The sequence below is a fragment of the Mirounga leonina genome, unplaced genomic scaffold, assembly GCF_011800145.1.
Source record: "Mirounga leonina isolate KUSES-001 unplaced genomic scaffold, KU_Mleo_1.0 Mir_115, whole genome shotgun sequence".
In the NCBI taxonomy this organism is placed as follows: domain Eukaryota; kingdom Metazoa; phylum Chordata; class Mammalia; order Carnivora; family Phocidae; genus Mirounga; species Mirounga leonina.
Genome location: NW_023270268.1, coordinates 69,686,713 through 69,711,280, shown reverse-complemented (window position 1 = coordinate 69,711,280; position 24,568 = coordinate 69,686,713). Strand labels below are relative to the sequence as shown.

General features: G+C 39.0%; 1 protein-coding gene across 1 annotated transcript in view; it reads right to left on the bottom strand.

Moving 5' to 3' along the window:
* Positions 1–8,359: 8,359 nt before the first annotated feature.
* The window catches only part of KCNMB2 (potassium calcium-activated channel subfamily M regulatory beta subunit 2), a 235,947-nt gene continuing 219,738 nt past the window's right edge, over positions 8,360–24,568 (bottom strand). The window contains exons 4-5 of the mRNA XM_034999202.1: positions 23,475–23,670; positions 8,360–10,554 (exon numbers count right to left, since the gene is read on the bottom strand). Coding sequence (XP_034855093.1) covers positions 10,270–10,554; positions 23,475–23,670 — 481 coding nt within the window. The 3' untranslated portion in view covers positions 8,360–10,269. The remainder of the gene's footprint in view (positions 10,555–23,474; positions 23,671–24,568) is intronic.

The window sequence follows — 24,568 nt, the reverse complement described above, 5'->3', positions numbered from 1 at the left end:
GGTGACGGTGAGAAAAAATGATCCCGGATTATGGCAGGACACCCTCTGTTGTGTTTTTTTCAGTTTTCTGCTGTTTTAACTAATTCCCAGTCAATTTTACTGATTTTTTCTTTGGCAGAAAAACATCACCATCCTGATCTTTTTCTTTTATCACCAGAATTTGCTTCTTTTGTTTTAATTGTGATAGAAATCAAGTTATAACTTATTTATAACTTACAAGGGACAGTTTCTAGAACTTCCGTCCCTTATATCTCCTCTCCATCCCCCTTTCAAATGGCCAGAACAGAGCTACTATATGCTAATGACTCACTCAGGAAGCAGATGTCAGAAGCCCTGACTGATAAAAAAACTTGAATAAGCTACTTCTTTCCCCAGAAACGTGTGTGTCTGTGTATGTGTGCATGTGTGTGAGTGTGTGTAGATTTCTTAAGCACTGTGGCCCTTTTCCCAGCATCAGACCTCCTGATTATCCAAAGTATTTTTGTGAGGGCAGAAAATATTCCACCTCTAGCTGTTCTTTCCTTTTGGGGAGAATAAAACTGTTTCCAGTGTGAGGATATTTAGCCATATATTGGGACATTTTCTTCTTACTCTTTCCAGTTTGCTGGACATCGGAGACAGAAAGCAGGGGATAAACAGCATTTCCATTTCTGAGTGGAGAGCTTATGTTTATGTTCTTACTTTCAAGTGAAAGTAAGTGCCCTGTAATCCTGTGCATAAAAATGTCAGTGTACTTGGATAAGGTGTGTGGTTAATCACAGCCAGTTTCTTGACTTTTCTCAGAAGAGACAAGAACTTGGATCCAGTGCCTGGCTCTCTTGAATGGAGCCCTGGTGTTAACAACTCCGGTTCAAGTGTATACATTCACTTTCTACTCCTCTGCTGTGTCTCTCCCTGCACCCTTGTTTCTTTTACTGGTGGTTCTCTGGAGCCCCTAAACTCAGTTGCTTCTTTTCTTGGCCTCTTGTGCTTCTATTTTAAAAAAGATTTCTGGAGTTTCATGCACTGGCTAGATGAGTTTAAAATAGGGACTGAGTCCCTTTTCTTACCGCGTGGCTGGGGCAGTGGGCAGAAGTTGCCTTCAGAGGTTTCTCCTCCAAAGAAATTGGGGAGCCTGTGATAGACTATCTCACATCAGTCTCTTGACTCCCTATCCACCTTCCTCTGTTGATAGGGATGCTTTCAAATCTCCCCAGATCTGACGATAGTTATGAGATGTTTGGCAGTGTGAAGGCTGGGGCCAGTCCTAGAAACAACTGTAGAATCGATGAAGCTCATCTTACTCATCTTTTATTGCCTGTGCTGCATCCATCTTTTTTTTTTTTTTTTTTAAGATTTTATTTATTTATTTGACAGAGAGAGACACAGCGAGAGAGGGAACACAAGCAGGGGGAGTGGGAGAAGCAGGCTTCCCGTGGAGCAGGGAGCCCGATGCGGGGCTCGATCCCAGGACCCTGGGACCATGACCTGAGCCGAAGGCAGACGCTTAACGACTGAGCCACCCAGGCGCCCTGCATCCATCTTTGTACTTTTGCCTCCAAACGCTTAGTGCTTAGTACTAAAAATAATAATAGTCTTTGTCTTTTATTATTAATTGCCATAAAGTGATCGTCATTTTGTTGCGGAAAAATAAAAATCAGACCGGCGAGAGAACAAGTGACGCTCGGAGAAGTAGGAGAACTCGGGTTTATTTTTACGCCGGCGGACCCAGATGAGCTCGTGCTGGCAATTCTGGGCCCCGGAGAAGTGGGGTTATAGGGCTTTTTATAGGGGAGTGTGGGCAGTCCGGTTCCAAGGGCTCTGCTGACTGCTGGTAGGTGGGTTTAAACTGGGGGAGTGGGGGAGGGGGCTGCTTTAGGCGGGAACAGCCGTGGTTCGGAAGCTTGTGGTGGGTAGCCTGTTTACAGAAGCAGAAAGGGCTGGTTATCTCTTGTTCCCAGCGGGACTTCTGGTTATCGCTTCCTACCAACTGAGCTAGTAACTTTCCATCTTCTGGGGCCTGCTGGCTCGGGCCTGCTCTGGGTAATTTTTCTCTTCAATTTCACATTTATTATGGGCTAGACATTTTGCTCAGCATTTTAATATGTAATCTCATATATCTCATATCTCATTTGATCTTATGATTTAGATATTATTATTCCCATTTTCCAGATGAAGAAACTGATGCATGAATGAGTTAAGTGTATTTCCCCAAGTCTCACAGCTGGTGAGTGGCAGAACCAAGATTCAAACTCAGGTCTGAATGATGCCAAGTCCTGTGTGCTAATCACTTGTTTACACTACCTTCCCCTTCTTGGGCATTATTTCAGCCTACAAGTTTAAGACTCTAGCTGTCTCCCATCAGAATTTACCTGTAGGCCTACTCTTAGGTTTCTGGTGTCATGGATGGTTCTGAGGGTGCTGAGGACTTATTGGCAGAGAAAGACAGCATTGCCTGGGGTCATCCGCAGTTTCCCTGCTAGGCCACTGGAATCTACAGTAAAAGAAACAGATCTCTAATGGTTGCTTTTCAGGTATTTTTGTCATTTGGGAAGATCTTCCTGTACAGAGAAATCAACTTAATTTGCCTACTTTTTATTAATAATTCTATTATTCATTTATTGATATAAGTAACATTTATTGAGCCCCTTCTCTGGGCCAGGAATTGTATTGGACTGGATGATAAGAATATAACAAAATAAAACAGAGATGAATAAAATAAATCCATGCCTTCTGGAATCTTATAGCAGCACCAGACAAAAATGTGGGTAATAAGTGTCTTTATAGAGGGGTGCAGTGGGGTGTTACGGAAGAGGAAGCAGAGAAGGCAGGCACCTGGCCTGGGCCTGGGGAGCTCAGGAACAGCCAACTGGTACAGATGAAGTTTGAGCTAAATCTTAGAGGATGAGCATAAGTTAGCCAGGTGGATAGAAGGGAGATTAGTGAAGGGAGTCTCAGGCAGAGGGAACGGTAATCACCAAGGCCCAGAGGTGAGAACGAATTTGGAAGACTGGGGATGGCCACTGATTAGATGGCTGAAGTGTAGGGGGTGTGGGGGTGAAGATGGGAGGGAGCCCAGAAGGGCCAGTTCACTCCATGATCCAAGTCATGGACAGCAGCTGTTCTTGGGATACACATCTTTCTAAGTTAAAGGCCGAACAGCAGGCTGGCCTATAGTCAGTTGAATGAAAACTTCCTCCTTCTAGCTGGCCTGAGATGCCTGCTGGTGCCCGCGTTGGGCTGGGCTCAACTTACTGCTTTACATACACAGAGCTGAGTAAGAGTGGAAATGGGGGGAATGACCACAGGAAGGTGGCGTGTAGTTTTCCCAATGGGTGCTCTTTGGGGATCACAGGTTACACTGATACCCACGGTAAAGTAAACTGCTGGCTTTAACTGGTCTTCTGAAGGGCCCCTTTGTTCCGGTTCTGCATTTTTTTTTTTTTTTTTTTTTTGATGGTAAATCCTCACAGTCTCTGAGGCTACTCAACTATTAAAATGCCTCATTCTTTAAAGCAGAGACAGTTGCTGATTTCCACTACTGGATAATTTGGGCATGTGGCTTTTCAACCATACCAAGTAGAATCTCCTGAACAGTCTTGGGTGTTTGCCGGGCTAACTTGAAGGTGGTTAGCATTTAAAGAGTTGTTTATTCAGCCAGACAGTGTGGCATTTTTAAAGAAACTGAGAATTGGAAAAGCCTCTTTGATGGTGTTAGCTCAAAACCAGTTTGTGGCAAGTGGCCTGTCCTGGCTGGGCTTGACCTGGCTCCTGAGATTTCTGTTGACAGATGCCTGAGCTGCATTGAAAGCACTCCCTTTCTCTGGGAAAGCTGAAACTTCTCAGCTGATTCTGACCTTCTAGAAATGGGCCTAAGTGTAGCGTTGGCACCGAATTCTGTATTTGCCACAACCGTTGAAGGGAAGGGATATATTTTATATGCAGTATGAGTCCCCCAGTCTGAACCCCGTACTTTCTTCCCAGGATCGCTAGATGTTAGCTATAGCAGCTGGATACTTCCGATTAGCTGGATACACTGTTAATTGTTCCAGAATGATACTGCGGTCCTGTCAAGGATGATGCAGGGATGGCTGCTGTGTTTGTGTGCCACTGGAAGGAGCTAAGTGTCGGGGTTTGCAGCTGCCTCACAAACCGCTGGATTTTTAATGCAGCGAATAAAAGGGCTGAGCTTTGGTGACTGTCCAGCTGGAGGAGGCTAATGAATTTGGACAGACCTAAGTTGAGGGTATTATATGGATGTCTAGATGTTGAAGACACCATGGCTTTGCAGATGGTAGGTCAGGTTGCAGGTGGTGAGTAATGCTTCCTGTTGATGTCTCTGTGACAAGATCTCTCATTGCATGGTCCAAGAAGGAATAATTTTCTCTTCCTCCTCCTTTTTTTTTTTTTTTTTTTTGGTTAGGAATCATTTTCTTAAATGTTATGATGTGTGAAAATGTTAGTGGGTAGAAAGAATGCAGGCCTTCATCTCTTCATGTGCTCCTTAAATGAATTTACCCCCAAATCAGAAGAAAATGGGGCAACTGACTCTGTGCTAATCCAGATAGGTATTTATCAGCCCAAAGAACAAGGCCCTTAAGAAAAGCATGGAGAAATTCTAATATCTGAGGGAGTAGCAATAGTTTCTTTAATTAGATTTTCTAATTCCCACTCTCCTTTTCCTGTGGTTTATGATCCTCTCCCTTCTTTTAAATTAGTTTATTTCCCATCAACTCTTTCCTCTTCTTGCAATATCAGTTGTTTCTAAGGGAACCTCTTGTCCTTTGCTGAAACCAAAATATCCCCACATCTCTCATTGAATGAAAATCAGAAATTTCTTTTTCTTTTAAACTTTATTAAGAACTAATAGAAAAATTGCAAAGTAAATTCTGAGCACTAGTTCTTTCTCTCCTTTTCCCTCTTAGTCCCATGAGTTTTTCTTCTTATATCTGCAGTACTTTTTCTCCTTCAGCCAAAATCTCTGTTGGTAGAAGCACTTGGTAAGAGTCTATCCAAGCTGTAGGTAGTGGACATCTGTTGTTTTTGCTTGCCCAGCACCCCTTCTTCTCTTCTTTAACACACACCCATTTTCCTTTGGAGAATTACTTGGCTCCCACTCAATGGGGCTGCAAATTACATGCCCTGCCTCTGTCATGACAGGTGATACAGAGAGAGTTGGCATTTTTGAGGACTGAGAGAAATGCTGGGTTATTCTCCTTCTGTAATTATAGACACAAGGGATTTTTGTGCACATGGGGCCATCTTTGCTGGTGTATGAAGATTAAGAATACAAACCAACAGAAAAAACAGCTGAGAGAGAGTGACAGAGATAGAGACACACAGAGAGAGTGTGACAGATTGAGACACACACACACACACACACACACACACAGAGAAACAGAGAAAGACAGAGAGAGAGAGGAGATTTTTATGAAGAGAGGTTGTGCTTTCTACCCAAAGCAATTTCTGGTACTGCTAAGAGTGCCAATAGGGGGTGAGATTGTGTAGAGGATCTTGAGCCTTCTCCATGTCCTGATCTTACACTATGTTGGTAACAAGTCATATTACAGCTTGCAAAGGCTTGGGGATTATATTTGTTTTGGAAGAACCAGACTAAAGAACAGTTCTAGAAGCTCTAGTTAAGGGGTTATATTGAGAAAACAACTTCTCTTCCTACCTAAATGGAGCACTTAATTCAAAGAGTCACTACTGGAGTTCACAGATTGACATTTCCTTCCAGTTCCTTGGCCTTGCACTGGAGAATGGTACCTTAGCCAAGACAAACTCGTGGCATAATTGTTGCAACTTTCTGTTAGGAACATATCTATGCTCCTAAGTAATCTGGTTACTTAGACAAGTTAGTCTGGTGTCACAGAGTTGAATAAGAACATAATGTAGAACTTCAGACAGTGTTACCATTCATACTTGAGAGGTAGTACAGGATTAAAATTCACATGGACATCAGAGGGTTAAGCTAGTTCATCAATTTAATTCATTCATGAATGTTTAGGTTCTAATAGGTTATTATTAACCTTTTAAAGTTGATGTCATTTATAAATTTTCATTTATGTCATAACCCTGGCTGAATGTGTGATTTTCTATGATTTTATATTCTAAAAAATGAAGTTGCTCTTTCCCCATTCCCTCCTCCATTTTTAAATAAAATAGCACTAATAGAATAAGTTAGTGACACAGGAGTACTGATCTGATTTTGTGTGAATTTAATGGGTAGATATTATAGGGAGGCAGATTTTAGCCTGATATCAGGAAAACTTTCTGGCATTGTCTTATTAACTGGTAACCTATCCCATTGCTGGCAGGATTCAAGTAGTAACTGTCCCTATCACTAGATTATCCTGCTAAGGATGTTGTAGAAGGGATTTACGCATTGGTGTAGATTCTGGGCAAAAACGACATTTTAGAGCTATTCTATTCTAGCTCTAAGAGACTATATACTACTAGTAGTTATACTAATACTATTAATACTACTTCTACATTTTGCTATTAATAGTAATAATTACCAGTTGTAAGCATGTATTATATGCTATATACAGTGCTAGACATTTTACATATACATCCCAGGTAAGCCTCGTATCGACCCTCTGTAGATATTATGCTCACTGGTGTGGATTAGAGACCTAATTGTTCTCTATTTTTTTCTTCATGTGTGTTGTCTTGACCTGTCTAGTGGACTACAAACTCATTCTTAGGAGAGAAGTAGTGTCATATACTTTGTATTATTCCTTACAGTTGCTGCAAATATGGAAGGGTGGAACAGATGCAGCTTAAAAGTTGTGTGCTCAGTTCTGTTGTGCACGTCACCCTGACAGGTTTTTCAGAAGACTCCTGAAGCTTTTTTCCTGAGTCAAACTTCCCAAGTGGTACATACATTGGAATGGTTCCTGCAGAACTCTGAGATCATTCTTACTGAATGTTTTACAAAGGGAAAGGGAAAGAAGTAGAAGTTGGGAAGAGAAGGAACAATATCCAACCTGTAATCACCTCCTCTTCCCCACCAGGACAAAAATTCCCTTACTTGCTTGAACAGTGTTCATTTCAGGATTTTGGCAAGGCAGGGGAGGAAATTTAATTATGCCTGTGAATGACAGATCACTGTATTAAAATTATTGTTTTAACTCACTGGAATCAATTGCTCATATTATTTTGTTGTCCTACAGATGTCTCTGTTAATGTCAATGGAATGATTATAGTGTCAAGATGTTTCGCCCACTGAAATGTGATAAGATGTTTATGGTTTGACATATTGAAAATAACATTTGTTATATAAATGCCAAGCATGATCACTCTCTTGGTCATTTACAGCAATGAGAAGAGTAACATGCTGGAACCCTAAATGTCACATGGCCTACATAAGAGGTATTTTATGGTTGCCTACATCGTCATTACGATCAGTCAGCTTTCTATAGAATCATATTTTTTATTATGGCTATTTGCAAGCAATCATTGGTGTATTTACCATTTTCCGGGTTTTAATATAATTGTAACTCAGGGAATTTGAAATCCATAAAGTTTTAGATGGGATATGCCAATTGGATAATGAAAGTGATTTGGAAGCACAGATACTCTGTGGGGGATATCATCTTTGTTGAGTAATGTGAAGGCTCAGAGTTCTGCTTCTGACAGGTGTAAATAAAGTTTGGGCCCTAAAGAAGGGGCATGTGGCTTTTGGGGAATATTAGCAGGGAGGCTGCTTTTTAATCCATGGATTAATACTAGTAGATTCTATTTGAGGATCAGATCTGTGCTATGCAGGTTGGGGAATGGTATTCATTCTTCCTTCCACACACCTAGGATGAAATGCTAGTGTTAAAAGGGAACTCAGTGGTCAGCTGGCCTCACATTCTAATCCTACAGTCAAAGAAATCTAGAGACTAATCAAGAAGCAGAAGTCACCTAGTCGCCATGTCTTGAATGACATCTTTGACTTCTAGTTCAGTGGTCTTTCTTCTTTACCCCTCACCCCTATAATTCTTTCTAAACCTTAGCCTTCCTCGGTCTTATCTAAAATACCCCAAAGCCATGGAAATGGTTACTATAATGGAGCAGCTACAAATTGGGTATTTTCTCAGCTCTCTGCCATCTTAGTTTCTGTGTAACCTTGGGGAAGTTACTTAACATCTCTAGGCTTCAACATTCTCCTCTATAGAATGGGAAAATAATAGTGCTTCCTCCAATAGGGTTATAATAAAGATTAAATTATTTAACATATGCAATGTATTTAAAACATTATTATTAATCGCAGTTTATTTGTCTTTAATAATGAGCATTTAATTGTGTGTACATTTAAATTACTTAAAGGGCTGTTTTTTATGGGAATTCAGAAAGACACTGAATTAATGTTAATGTTTTTTTGGTGTAATTATTTTAAGATTTCTTAGATCTTATCTGAAACATCAATTGGGAATTTTTAATTACAAGTCCAAAAAAAAATAATTCATCCTTGGATTATTTGAAGGGAAGCTCAAGGAACATTAAAGATTATAAATTTTCAGCTCCATAGTCACAAAGATTTTCTTATCATCTTCAGAATTATGTTTTTCAGGTAGGGTAGGAATCGAGTTTTCCATCATATTTTCAAGCAATATTCCTAATATTGTTTGAAAGTTGTGTATGTTTGTGTGTTAAAGGAACTTTCTTTATAATCTCTTTAAATACCTTTAATGATAGTGAATCCTACATTTTTGGACTACTGTGGGCTTGTCAGCTTAGAATGCAAGAGGTATTCAAATCTTGCTGATGTAATGGATTTTGTTTTTTAAAATTTTAATTACACATTTGAAGCCCCAATTGCACCCTAAGGATTTAAGTGCTTATGGAAACTCAAACTATGAATTACACTATTGCAGGAAACTTTCCACTTCATCAGATTAGTATCACCATGCATTCCACAAATACGTTTTGTAAAATTTCCCAATATCTAGAAAACTTTGATACTATGTTATAAAAGGGTACTTAAATATAGATGAGAAAGATAGATGTTTGTCTTCTCCTTTTGATATTGATGTTAAATAAAAGATGGAATGTTTTTGTTTAAAACCAATCCCTCATTCTGCACCCACCTCCCCACCCCCGCATCCAACACAATAAGTAAAGGGCAATGTGAACAAAGTCTTCCTTTAGATCTGTTATTCATTTTAAGTGTGTGTTAGGAAAAAGGTCTACTCTGGGTATAAAATCTAGCAACAAAAAAGAGAATTGTAAATAGAAAAATAAAACATGTAGAGGAGACAAATATTCTGTGCACACAGATTTAAAATCCCAATGGGGAACACTTGTCAGAAAGAGAGACTACACACACTCATTAATTTAAAAATAAGTTCCCAAAGAGTAACATTCCAATATATTAATTTGCCACAATAGATTTATCCATTGAAATCAGTCCACCAGTCTTGACCAGCAAGTAGGATCTTAATTTTACCATCTAACAGTTCAATTGAAATAGAATAAAGATTTTCACATAAATATCTTAGTGACATAGACTTTCCTGGTTGACAATGGTAAATTTACTCAACGTTCAGTCAATTCACAGGTAATGAAACTCTTTGTTAAGTGTTATCTCCTCACACAGTAGCAGGGTCTTAAATGGAAAAGGGTTCTGTTCATTTTCTATTTAAATCACAGGAAGAGATTATAGAATTGAATAATGAAAACAGCTTATTTTTTGGAAATCAGTTAAAAAATCTGAAGTTATGAATAGAAAATAATAAAAGAGAAATAACTGTCTGGATTTCCCCCCTTCTTTACAGTGATATGGTAGAAATATAAGGAAAATGCTTGACATCCTTTAGTTAGGAAATCTGGTCCCTTTACTTGCTTACAGGGCTCAGTTTTGAGTAAGAAAAGAAAGAATATTTTTGGCTGCAGCTTTAGTAAACAATGAATGATGAAAAATATTGCAGAAATGTCTTCAAGAGATCAGACAATTGAGAACACAGACTATATCACTTTGATATTGTCTACATTCCTCCACAAAGCTTGGCAAATGAATAACTGAGCCCGATTTTGGTGGAACGAGACAAGGAAGTACTAGTTCCAGCATCAAAACAAGCTTATGAAAACAACCAACCAACACAAAACAGTTATTTCTTCTCCTGAATAATAAAGACATCATGTTTGCATATAGGACAGCTTTTGCATTATTGCTCTATGTATAAGAATATACTGAGGAACTCATAACAGACTGCACATTACAAACTTAAGGTTCTTTGGTGAAGAATGAAAGAAAACAGTATTTGAGCTTTAAAGAAAATGATCTCATCCATTTTGCTTTTATCTATTGATCCGTTGGATCCTCTCACAGAGCAGGGAGAGGTACTGTGTGAGTTTCACCATGGCAACGATCACCACGCCCCCAGCCATCATACAAGTTGGCCAGAACAGTGAATGGAACAGCACGTTGGAACTGTAGAGTTTGGTTAGGATGACACTCTTCTGGTTTCCTTCTGGGTCAGAATAGCAGGAGAAGTGTTGATACTTCCTGAAGTTTTCCATGACGACATTCACCAGGGACATGGATTCTTCAAAACTTTTTCCACACTTAGGTATATAGGAGCACTGTGGAAAACGAGATAAACTGTCACCAGAAGGTACTTTCTTTGTACATATCTGATACTAGGAGGAGATGGGATACTGAGGTCAACTTAATGATCTGTGAAATAACCATGATGGTTATTCTTTTCATATTCAAACCAGTGTCTCCAGAAACCCCAAGACCTCACATAGTAATAAAAACAATGTTTGTAGCTGTCTGACCCAGATGTACCTAAATAGTTCACTCATGTATAGTTTAATTGTTGATTAGAATTGGATGACTCCAGTGGATTCTTTTTACCATAGCTGAGCATGGTGAGTTTTAATTATTCCCTATTGAACCTACTTTAACATGGAATCAGAGTGTCAATCTTTCTGTCTTTTATCTATCCACAGCAGTCCCTGTAATATCAGAAGCTACCAGGTCTCTCAGGGAAAGTAGTTTATTCTTCTCTTTTTGGCTTGGCTTAATTTATTCAGCCAAGGCAGCTTGGTTACCTTGCTACTGTAGTGAAGGAAATAGCTATACCTCCAGTGAGTTTCTGAAAAAGAATCCTGGAAAGTACAGAAATACTGAATAGTTAAAGAGCTGTGATGAATTGTTGGTGCCCAGTTAGCGTGGCAAAGTAACTTTTTCCATAAACCAAGGAAAAATAAAACAGAACCAAATGAATTTACTTTTCAACCATCATTCATCTGAAAATTTACACTATCTTTTCTTTGATCTTTTCCCTCTCTTATCTTTCTTGTTATAGCTTTTCTACATGTCTCTCCTTTCTTCCTACATACTTATGTCCTTGGATTTCTTTCTTTGTATCTCATTTCCTTCCTTGCCCTGCCCTGACTCCTCACCTCACTATATTTTCCCCTCTGTTCCTTCTTCCTATCCTTTCTCCTTTCCCTGCCCTCTCTTTTCTAGCTACAGAAGGAAGTAAAGAATTTTGAGTTTTTATGATTTATTGCATATACTTTTTACAATATTTATTTATTTATTTACATATTTGTTTTAGGGGTACAGGTCTGTGATTCATCAATCTTACACAATTCCGAGTGCTCCCCATAGCACATACCCTCCCCAATGTCCATCACCCAGCCATCCCATCCCTCCTACCCCCCTCTACTCCAGCAACCCTCAGTTTGTTTCCTGAGATTAAGAGTCTCTTATGGTTTGTCTCCCTCTCTGGTTTCGTAGGGGAAGGGAGGGAAAAATGCATATACTTTTGAACACACTTTTTTCCTAATTTAAAAAGCAGTCTTTAAGTATATGAAATCTCTATGACCCTTTTCCCTTGGTCTGTAAATGGGCAGTGACAAAACTGATTTTTTGAAAAAGTTAGGAAGAAAGTGATTTAAGTCACTTTTCAGGGAGATGTGTGAGTCCTAAACTAACTCTTACCTCTCTTTATAATTGCCTCCTAACAGGAAAAAAAAAAAAAATCCGTGCCTATAATTACACACATTATCAAATGGTTAATTTAACTGATTTACCTGAATTGGTTTGTGACAAGATCACAGCTAATCTATATAATGTTTTGGTGTAAATTAGAAAACTATGCCCCCTCTTTAGAACACTATTATTTTCTGTTGAAAATTGTCATAATACACTGATTTTATGAAAAAAAACCTACTTTTTTTTTTACTGCTGTTACCAATTTATAAGTCATGCTTACCAATATTCACATCTATGACTTTTACCATGTGACTGGTACCCCCAAGGTTGTGCAGTGCACAGCTCCCACAACTGTATGTGGAGACACAAATGAGGTGGGCTAATGTTGAACTTTGAGGTACATTGATGGAAGCTTTGGGGCTGGGATCCTGGAAGATCTATAGATTTCACAGGTAGAAAATATAAAAGAAATGGAATGAGTTTTGCTAATGGAGTATGTTTGGATTACTCTTTTCTCTCACTTTATTGCTGGGCACGCAGGCACCTAGCTTTGTTTATAGTGCTGTAATCATTGGATTCTTTGACTCTAAACAGCAGGAAGATTCTTATTTAGTTAAGAATGGAGGTTGAGCATGCTGGTATTTATGGTAAACCAGGCTTAAAGTAATGTTCTCATAGCAGGGCTGGTTGACACCTTCAAATTTAATCAGCTAAGAAGAAATGTGAGTACACTCATAAATATGAATACAGCAGAGAGCTGGTGCTAGCACGACATTAAGGGTCTGAAATTATTTCCAAAAAAGCAGAATTTCTCAGTGAGTTACAACCTAGTATAAAATTAGCCTATGACTCCATGAAACAAATTTTCTACCAGTTGGATGTCTTTGAATCAAAAGGGTTTAAGGCAGGATGGAGATATCTACCTTGATCATTTTTTTCCTTCTTCAAAGCTGCCTCATGTCTTTACAGTTTTTAAAAATGTTACCTGAAGCAAAGCATTAAAAAAAAAATCACAGATAAGCCATTTGTGGTTGAATTTGAACAGAACCAATTTAGATTACAAATGCTCAGGCTTCTGTATATTTTTGTGCCAAGACAGTTTATAGTAGTAGTTCCCATGGCTAACAGGACTAAGTTATTGAAGTGATCTCAATAAAAATGGCATTCCATTAAAAATGGAGTTTTTTCTTTTCTTATGCTCTTGTGAATTGGTCTGGCTTTTAATTTTTTTTTTTTTAAAGAAATGTTTGTCAGTCAAATGACAATAATTCTGTCACTAAGTAAGATTCTTCCAAGTAAAATGAGATATAAAGTACTTTTGAGACCGTCTAGCAAGGTTGCAGTACAGGTTTAATACTGCTTATTAAAGTTTCAAGCCTTCAGGGTCTCAAATGTGTGTATTTGGAATGGCCAGATAAGGCACGTTCCATACATGATCGGACTGACTCTACCATATGTCAGTCATTCATTTACTTTTATTATTGATGGGTCCTTCTCTTGTCATTACTAATGCATGAGATAGTATAATGAGCCCAAGTTGTGTTATCTAGATCTGGTTACTATGTTTCTGTAGGCAATTTACTTTGCTCCTCAGAATCAACTTCTTTATCTGCATAAAGGGGTTAACAGAGACTTCCAGACAGGGTTTGTGTGAAGATTAAATGATGACTATGCATAAAGCCTCAATAAATTTTCACCTACATATTTTCTTACTGGAGTATCACATTGTCCATGTGGTCTTCTAAAGCCTTTGACCAAGTGCCACATATTAAACTCTGAAACCTCTAAGGAGGGCGAAATTATTAGTTATGTGGTGTTCACAGGGGCAGTCCTGTTCAAAGGCTCTTATCTTATGTTCCTAGCTTTTGTGTCCCAGGAGATTTGACATTTTGTTGAATCCTGTACTAGGATTCTAGGTTTCTTTCTCTATGGCTCAAAATATAGCCATGTGTATGTTCTTGAGGCTGGTATGAATTTGGGGTGAAGATTTAATGATCTCATGATTTTATCACATGTTTGGTGGATAATTTTATGTGATTGATTTGGAATACACAGAATGCATTTCAACAAATGGAAACTTTACTATCTATGCTTACTTGGAAAATGTAATGTAGACTGAAAAGATTAAAATCCCAGCATTTTAGATCATACTTTTTTTGGTGGGAGGTGTGGGATAGGAAAGATTTAACTTTTAGATTCTTAGTGATATATAACATAAAGGAACATAAGAGTAATCATTTTATATACACAAGACACTTAAGTACTAATCAAAGTATGTTAATATATACATATTTTTTTTTTCCATGACCTCGGGTTATTCTTTCTTTTGTGCCTTAACATATGGAAATAGAAACCTTGCAAACCTCTGAGGCAGCCATTCAATGGAAGATTTAGTTTCACATCTCTCTTCTTAATCCAGAGTTTTGTTAATAAACCTTATTGCTTTCCCAAATCCCTTAAATTCTCCTTAGTATTAAAAACCATAGAGCTCGCCCACAGGTATGACCTTTCCTCTCCCAGCTGAAGAAACCCAGCTCATGGCAACTTCTTTTGTTCCCTTCCAGGGCAATGAAGGTCCAGCAATTGCATCTTTTCTACAATTCTTTGAAAAAGTGACTGAAATTTTTCTTAGTCTAACTTCCAGAATCTTACACATCAATAGAGTTATTTTTATTCTGATGATGGACAGAAGTTTTGAGAAACTACCTGTTGGGCTTTGCTTAGACATGCTTTGCTGTGCATGTGAAGCAAATAGTGACAGGCCTTCACCCTAAAAATAAAAGATGTGTGGAGAAGTGGGGGCAGGGGAATGGGGATGGTTTGGCTGAATAACCTCATGGGTCAGCCTTTTTTTTTTGTTTTTTATGATGGTAGAAAATGAACTATCAATTCTCAGCATCATCTCAAGGGAAGGGTTTATTTTTCACTTGTTCTTTTATAAAAAGAGAAGGGGTTTATTTTCAGAGAGGGGTTAGAAATTTAATGAAATCTAATCAATGTTGATTGTCTCTAATGTGTCAGGTAGCGTACTAGACAGAGCCATCAAAAACAGAAACAATACAAGATAGGTCATTAGAAAGAAACAGGAAGATATTACAAAACAAGGATAGGGTGACACAATGGGACCAGGAATGAAGCTAAGAAGGTTTTGAGTAAAGATACACCCTTCACAGAGGTGGGCTCAGAACTTGTTAGTAGCCCGAGCATCCTAAGCCCACCATGACCATGGGGTAAAAACAAAAAAATTGCTCATGTGAAACAGACATATTCTTGGTTCTAAAGTCAGATGGACCTCTTTCTAGCGTAGAGATCAGCAGCTGGAAGCCTTGGGTTACTCTGGTCCCCACGTGTATTTTGAACTTCCGAGTTGTTTTTTTTTGGGTATCAGTAATGGGCAGAAGAGGTGAGAGAGTAAATTCAGATGTTCCTTTCTTTCCCTTTTGAGACTTCTTGTTTCTTATCATCACTTCTAGAACAGCGAATCCCACAAAATTTGGTTTAGATTTGTTTAGTTTGCACTTCTAGTGTCTGTTTGACTTTGGCAAGTGGAACTCTGAAATGTTTGGGAGAGGAAAACAGAATTCACACTCTGCTATGCACAAACATTTCTTTCAGTATTGAGACACAGATCCCTCCCAAGAGACGTGTTCCTTTTCTGTGTTCCAGAGCTTTCACCTTTGTTACGACATTTCTGCTTGATTTAGAGTAGAGAAGAAGTTAAAAGGACCTAGGAAATCTACTAACTAAATAAAAGTCACCTGGAGCCTTGAGATTACTTAATACCCAGATGGCTAAACCATGGAGGCCAGCCCTTCCCGGGTCATGATGTATGCAATTAGGCCTAAAGTAAGTCACATACCTCTTCTGACCTTGCCCTTTGCCATGGTCCTCTTTCTCAGCAATTGGAAAGGAGCAGATTCCTTCTCCATGCGTTTCTTCTTGATGCTTAGTGCAGGCTTCTTTGGGGCACACTCTTCCTTTCATTTCTGCACAAAGGTGCTCTGGGCTGTCCCAGAATTTAGTTTTGGGAGCAATGACTAAACTTTGTCAATCATAAAAGTATTTCCGAATCTCTGGCCCATAGGTAGTTTCAGCAAATGTCTAATAGATATCCTTCAATTTAAAATGCTAATTATGGGAATTTCATCTGTCACATTTTCGGGCATGTTTCCCCCCACCCCCTTCCCCTTTAAGGGTGCACTTCTATCTGTTTAGTATCTATTCTGTGTAAACTCGTGCTGAATACACATCCCTGCCTTCCCTATGGATCACAGATAATTCTATTCCTTGTGCAATGGCCTTTTGATCCTAAGCAGCTCTTGGGATATGATGGAATGGCATGGATTCTCACCTGTTCACTAAAATATGCCATCCAAGGATAAATATTTCATAGAATTAGATTTTTCATCTTTTCAAGAGGATGCTCTAATGTTTTTCTCTTTAAGAGACAGCAGGATGAGATGAAGAGAGTTAGATTTTTATTCAGACCTAATTAGTTAGTGAATGTGTGACTTTGGGAAAATTATTTCATTTTCTGAGCTTAGCTACATTATTGCAAAAAGTGGAGATAATAGTGGTACCTAATATGTGGGATTGCTACTGTAATTAAGTAAGTGAGTTCATGTAAAATATTTAATATGATACAATGGCTGGCACGTTGTAAACTCTTGATAAAATTTGACTATTATTTTAGGAGTGTGGTTTTAGTCAGGATTAAATGAGATGATTTTTATAAAGTTTTTACCCGAGTGCTGGGGACACAGTATATAGAAGACACTTGATAAATGTTTGATCCTTTTATTTCTTACCTAGATTTTCAACTTCCTTCCATTTCTTTCCTTTAATCCTTACCCTATCAATGCAATGCAGAGGAATTAAGCGCTTCCAAGCTTTGCTTAGGATTTTGGGATCTCACAACATCCAAACTCAAAGCTAAATGAAATCTAGAGCAGTGGTTCTGCCACTGTCTGGAGACATTTTTAGTTGGAGGGAGGATGATGCTAGACATCTAGTGGGTAGAGGCCAGGGATGCCGTTAGATATCCTACGTTGTACAGGGCAGAACCCACCCTCATAGAACAACAAAGAATTATCCCACCAAGACATTGGTAGTGCCAAGGTTGAGAAACCCTGGTCTAGATATGCATATTCTCTGCATTTAGGAAACCCAGAAGGCTTCCAGAATGGGTGACGAAGAGAGGGACGGTGGTGAGTTTGGAGTTGCAAATACTTGGCTAATTTATAGAACTTATTCTCCACCAAAAATAGCTATCTTCCCCATGACAATTATCTATAAAATAGAATAGAATAGAATATGGTACTATCCCGCATACCGAAGAATGGATGTGATATTTGTTCTTTGTCCCTGTTTCTGGAACAGAGGTCCTAAAACCCTTGAAATTTCCTAAGTGATAAGAGCTATAAAGGTGTCTTTTGTTAGGTTAATAAGGTTACTTTGGGATGACACTTAAGGATGGGGCTGGCTACTAGGAGAACCCCCCCCCCCCATGTGATTAGAGGGTTAGAACTCTCAGTCTTAATCCCCTGACCTCCTGGGAGAAGGGATGGAGATTGAATCGCTTGCCAATGGCTAATGGTTTAATCACTCATGCCTATATAATGTAGCCTCCATTAAAGACTGATAGAACAGGGTTAGGAGAGCTTCCAGGTTGGAGAGCGCGGGGAGACCTGGAGAGAGTGGCATGCTTGGAGGGGGCTCTGTGCTCCTCCCTGTATTTAGCCCTATATGGCTCTTCCATCTGGCTGTTCCTGAGTTGTACCATTTTAAAATAAGCTGGGACTCTAATAAGCAAAATGTGTCTCTGAGTCTGTGAGCGACTCTAGCAAATTAATAGAGCTTAAGGAGGGGGCTGCTGGAACTCTGATAAGCTCTGATGAGCCTGGCATCTGAACTCCAGGTGGGGGTAGTCTTGTGGGACAGAGCTCTTAACATGTACAGTGTAATGCTATCTCTGGGTAGATAGTATCAGATTTGAGTTGAATTGTAGGACACTCAGCTTGATGGTGTGAGAAACACCCCCTCTTCCTGCCCCACACACATTGGAATTGCGTTCAGAACCCCTTTAATGGATATATTTTCTTGTCTTATACCAAACTTCATTTTAAATCCACTCTCAGACCAGATAGTCATGTTTTGAGAATCCCTGGTAGGCAGAATAGGTTTTAAACTCCCAAGGGAGATCAGCATTGAAGAATTTAACAACCATAGTGAATTAATTCTCAGCCACTGTTTATGATTCCTCTGATGGAGGAATCATAATCCTTGCGGCCCTGAGAGGCAGGGGCCCTTGAGCCCACTTGCAGCTCCCTGGAACGCTCAGCCAATTGCTCTACAAGAGCATGCCCGCTTATCAGCTTAAGCAGCTCCAGTTGTAATGTTGACAAGAGGCTGGGCACTGGGTTTAAAGGTTGAAAAAGAAAGAGTATATGAGAGAGTGTGAAAAATTAAAAATAAAATTCTTTTGGATCTTTTCTACAAAGATACAGACAGCTTGACTGTTTCTTTTGCCTCCTGTTTTCTCAGATCAAACTTGGTCAGTAATGCCTTATGTATCTCAGTAAAACTCTGCCCATTTCTTGGTAACTCTGGGGAAGACTGTTATTTTTAGTGAGCTGGGAGGAGGGTAACAGGAAGGAGGGATCCACATAGAGATTATTTTTATGTTTTCCTCAGGAATATCCTGAATATTCCTCATATTGCATGAAGACTGTGCTTTAATGTCCTTCAGATGGGGAAGTAACTGTACTTTTAATACATATATTTCTTTCTTTTATTTTTTATTTTTTAAAATTTAAATTCAATTAGCCAACCTATAGTACATCCCTTGTTTTAGATGTAGCATTCAACAGTCTGTCAGTTGTATATAACACCCTGTACTCATTGCATCATGTGCTCTCCTTAATGCCCATCACCCAGTTACCTCCCCTCTAACAACCCTCAGTTTGTTTCCTATAGTTAAGAGTCTCTCATGGTTTGTCTGCCTCTCTGATGACTTCCCATTCAGTTTTCCCTCCTTTTCCCTACGGTCCTCTGCCTTGTTTCTTATATTCCACATACTAGTGGATCCATATGATAATTGTCTTTCTCTGATTGACTTACTACATGTATTTCTGATTAAAGACAGAGGACGGCTATCCAGGTGTGAAGAACTGTGGGGCCAGGAAGGTGAGCCACCTCTGGTGCCACCTTTTCCTTGGGAGTGTATGCTGATTCTAGAAGGGAGCTGAGAGTCTAGAAAACTGGATGGCATTTTGGACAGCCTTGCAGAGCTGGGGGCAGGAACCATCATTGAGGGCCTATCAGATAGGGAGCCTGATGACCCCCCATTCACTTTGTGTTGGGACCCTAAGGACTGCATCCTAGGAATAATGGCAACCTGAAGTAGACAGATCCTCAAAGGGACTTGAGTTCAGACTTGTATATCTCAAGTTTATGAAGTCAGAATGAGGTGATCACATATGGCTCATACACTCAGGAACCTGGCAGAAGCAAATGGGAGTACTTTTTGGAAAAGATGACATGATGACCTCATCCTAGGCTTAAAATTATTTTTATAAATGATTTTGCAAATATGATACCTAATAAAAAATAACCAGACATTACAAGACAAACATGAAAATGAACAGGAGAAGAAAATCAAACAGCATGGGTACATAGCAGCCTTGGATATTGAAGTCCTCAAGATAAACTTTAAAATAACTATAATTTTATTTTTTATGTTGAAGGACTTAAGAGACAAAAATGAGGGTATTTCAGAAAACCAGAAATGGCAAAACAGACTCCGGTGGATATTCTCAAAATGAAAAAGACAGTACGAGAAATTAAGAATGCAATGGCGGGGGTTAAAAGTAGGTTTGTCAGAGCTGAGGAATGAATTACAAATTAGAAGCTAGGTTAGAATGCAGAATGAAGCACAGAGAAATTAAAAAGAGGGAGAGTAAGTACACAGGAGATACAAAGAGAAAGCTCGGCATAGGGCCAGCTGGAGTGCAAAAAGGAGAAACAGAAGTGAATCGGAGCAGAGATCATATTTGTCCAAATACTGACTGAGAACTTTCCAAAATTGATGAAGAACATCAAAGAACACCAAAGGAAGCCCTGGGAACACCAAGTAGGCAAATAAAAATAAATGTATACTCTGCCACATAACAGTTAAACCATGGAAAACCAAATCAAATGACCTTTAAAATAAACCAAGATTACCTTCGAAGAAGCAGCAATTAGCTGAGAGCCGATTTCTAAGTAGTAATAAAGCTTGCCAGAAGATAATGGAATGTATCTGAGGTGCAGAAACAAAGTACCAGCCAAGTTAGAGTTTTATGTTCAGTAGATGTATCCTTCAAGTAATAATGTCTGCATGAACTTAGAGTATCTATTGGATAAAATGGCAATAATATGTAAGTTGAGAAGATAATAAGTAGGAGTGAAGATGTTTTAATGTCCTTAAGTAGTCAAGATTGCAAGTTGTAATCTCTAGGCTAAACCCTAAAAGAATGGTAATACAACAGATAACTTCCAAGAAAAAAAAAAGGGGGAATGGGATTATAAAAATAATCTAGTGAGGAAAGGATGGTCTTTTCATAAGCGGACGTGGGCAAATGGCTGTCCACAAGAGAAAAAAAGAAACCCAGAAACTAGACTCCTGCATAAAAATCAGTTCCACTCTAAATGTACTCTAAATGTGAAAGGAGATCATACTCTAAATGTGGAAGGAGAACTAATAACGTTTCTAGAAGATAATTTAGGAGAGCGACTTTGTGAACTCAGGACAGGTAAAGACTTTTTAAACAGGACAACGAAATGCCAGAAAAACCAACCAACCAACCGAACAAAAAACCCAAAACCCAAAAACCAACCAACCAAACAAAAAAACCCCCCAAAATCAACAACAAAATAGCTCCCTCCCCAAACCCAAACATCAAAACAACCACCACCACCTCCACAACAGCAAAAACAGATTGGCAAAATTTGACTATATTAAAATTAGAAAGTTCTTTCATTCAAAGACATCATTAAGGGAGTGAAAAGGCCACAGAATGAGAGAAGATATTTTCAACACATATAACCAACAGAGGCTCATAAATATATATATAAAAATTCCTACAATGAATATGAAGAAGAAACAATCTGACAGAAAAATGGACAAGGGACTGGAACAGAGATTGCACAAAAGAGATATCCAAATGGCCAAAAAATAAATGAAAAGGCAGTTGGCAACATTAGTCATCAGAATCCCAAGGAGATATCACTACATTAGCTAAAATTAAAATTACAGGAGATACCAAGTGTTGGTAAGGATTTGAAACAATAAAAACTCTCTTATCTTTAGGGTTGGTGGGAATTTGGAAAACCGTTTGGTATTTCTACTAAACTTTCTCAGATAGGTGTACCCTGTGATCTAGATATTTCATTCCCAGGTTTATACCAGACAGAAATGTGAATGCTTATACATCAAGAGACATATACAAGAATATTCATGGCACAATTATTTGCAGTAGCCCCAAAATGTACATGACTGAAAATGTCCATCAACAGTAGAATGAATAAATAAATTGACACATTCATACAATGGGACATGATACAGTAATGAAAATGAATGTGCTAACACCAAGTGGAAGGGCTCTAGCAAACGTTAAGTGTTATGTGAAAGAAGCCAGACACAAAGGGAAATATTCTGTGTAATTCCATTTATATAATATTTAAAAACCAGACAAAACTAAAAGATGATGTTTAAGGATATATGCTTAGGGGACGACACTACGAAGAAAAATACAAAAAAAAGTAATTGCCATATTGTCAGGACAGTTGTTATCTTTGGCATGGGACAGAGCCTGTAGTTACTGGGAGGGGGCATGAGGGATATTTTTGTGGTGCAGGAAATGTTTTACTTCTTTACTCTCGTGGTGGTCTCTATAATAAATGCTTGAGCTGCACACCCTTTCATTTCTTGCATGTTTCAGTATGTGTGTTATAATTCATGGTTAAAAGCAAGGTAATGTGGCAAATAAACCAAACGATGAACTAGTATTATGCTGACAGCAGACAGATACAGGTCCTAAATTTTTAACTGAGCCTTCCTATGGTAGGTTCACTCCCTGTTTATAGCCTAAATAATGCATTCACAGGGCCGTAGTGATAAAATGTCAAAACAAGGAAATGGAAATTTGTCCTACTTTTGGATGCCTCTTCACCTTTGGCCAATTTCCAGTTCCACAGAGATCTGAGAGTTTTATAGGCATTCACCATTACAGGTCAGCTTTGATTTAAAGATCTGACTTGAGGGAAGATCTTGAAAAACAAACACTTGTGGGAGAGCTAAGCTTTATATATTTGCAGAACAGGGTTAGGATTGGTATTATTTGTGGCTGCCACAAACCAAAGGAAATCAGAGCAGACATTTTCAAAAGACAGACTCTGAAATATTCATTATGTTCAGTCCTCAGAGATACCGGCAAGGATTTTTTAGTTACTGTGACCAAAAGGCAAGGTGGATTTTCTTACTTTGTGTCAATATATCACAAAGCAAATCCTATGTTCTAGCATCTAATTTACAAACCACTGCATTTTTTTCCATACATATGTATCATTTAGGTGCTGATAATTGTGATGAAAATAAGTTTTTACAAGAAAGAGTGGGGTTCATGAGGGTTGTATCCTAGTAATGAGGGCCAACTGTCCTACTGGAGAGTAGCATCAGGTTCTCTTGGCATATCTAAATTGCTATCATAAATCCAAAGCTCAATATATTTAACTTAAAATTGATAATGGCAGGTGGGTTCTGTTGACACTTTACTGGTGATCCCAGACCTTATAAATGCAAGTGTTATGTAGAGCTTTCATACAATACACATTTGTTGAGCATCTACCCCATAGATTTGAATATATCAGTGCTGGAAAATTCAGCCTCTATGAACATAATATATAAAAAGAAAGAAACACAAACACATACACTATGACCATGGATTGAAGGGTCCCCCTGTGCAGGCACTGTGGTCTGCTCCATACCTTACATACATAGCCCTGATCCTCAAAATGACCTTGCAAAGATGTTAGAGAAAAGGAAGTTGAAGCTCAGAGAGATTAAGTTACATCCCTATGGCCACAGCACAAAGTGACAATGACTGTGGGAAATGAAAATACTGTTTTACTCCAGTGCTCTCAGATATATGATGAATACCTGTTTTGTTTTTTTTTTTTTCTGGCTTGTATGACTTGGACTAAGCTGCACATTTGCTTTGAAAGACTCAGTCTATTTGTGTATAAAATGATAGGATGTTTACTCTTCTAGATGAAAGTAAAGGGTAAATCTGCACTACCACAAAATGGAGGAATGATTTGTCTGCAACATGCACAGAAAATAAATGTCTCCCAGGCAAGAGTCAAATAGTTCTGTGAAGGGATGAGGCAGGGCCTGCTTCTCAGTGGTATTTTCCCTTGAAATGCTGGCACAGAGGAACTTCAGAGGGAGATGGGCTTAGCGTGGGAGCTCTGTGGGAGGTGACCGAAATGTGGTGTGTGTGCGCCACGCTCTTACCTTCTGATTGATTTTCATGGTCTCTTCGGTGTGGTAGAGAAGGAGCTTTTCACCAGAAGAAGTCAGGTTAACGTATACCTGGAGGCAGGGGTACTGAGAGAGTTTCCAGCAGTCCGGACCACAGCTGAAGGAGCAATTAAATGTTTCTGTGATGGACGCATTCACCAAGGTGCATTGAGACTCCTCGGTCCACACGCTACAGAGAAAGGGGAGAGGGAACAAACACAGGTCTGGATACTAAGAACGAGGAAGGTGTCATCAGAGGGGATCGTCTGTTGACTCCTTAACCTGAAGAATCTTTTCCAGATCTATCATACAATCTATTTGTTAAAGTTTACGCCTTTGAATAGAGTAGCTTTAGGCCAACTGCAATATAAACATGAATAAACTTTGCCTGCCACTTGAAAACGTTTCCAGTGACTTCTGTCAGACGTACTATAATATCCAGTGCTTGGTTTAAGTTAGGTTCTTACTTCCTTCTCACATTCACTGGTAAGCATAAGGCATCTTTTATATCGCAACCTGTATTCACCCTGAGCTCTACCTTGTAAGCAGCTTCCTGCCACACACCAGGCCTCACTTGTTATGTCTGCCTAGTTGGTAGGCAGTGAAGGTGTAAGGGAGAAAGGGAAGGGAAGATGACAAAGGGGTGGAGGGGCTTGACATATAACTTGACAGACAGAAGGACTGTGATATATTTCTTTTCTTTTTCTTTTTTTTTTTTTTTTAAGATTTAATTTATTTATTCTACAGAGAAAGAGAGACAGTGAGAACAGGAACACAAGCAAGGGGAGCAGGAGAGGGAGAAGCAGGCTTCCCGTGGAGCAGGGAGCCCGGTGTGGGGCTCAATCCCAGGACCCCGGGATCATGACCTGAGCCGAAGGCAGACACTTAACGCCTGAGCCACCCAGGCACCCTCTGTGATATATTTCTTTACGGTCTTTCTAATAAGGGAGAAAAGAGAACTCCACCCTTTTATTGTACCCAAAGGAATCACTTGTGGCATCTGTCTTCACCCTACTTGGTGCTTTATATACATTTCCAAAACTTTGTAAGGTGGGTTAATTTTTTTAAAAGGTGAAGGTCAGAGAAAT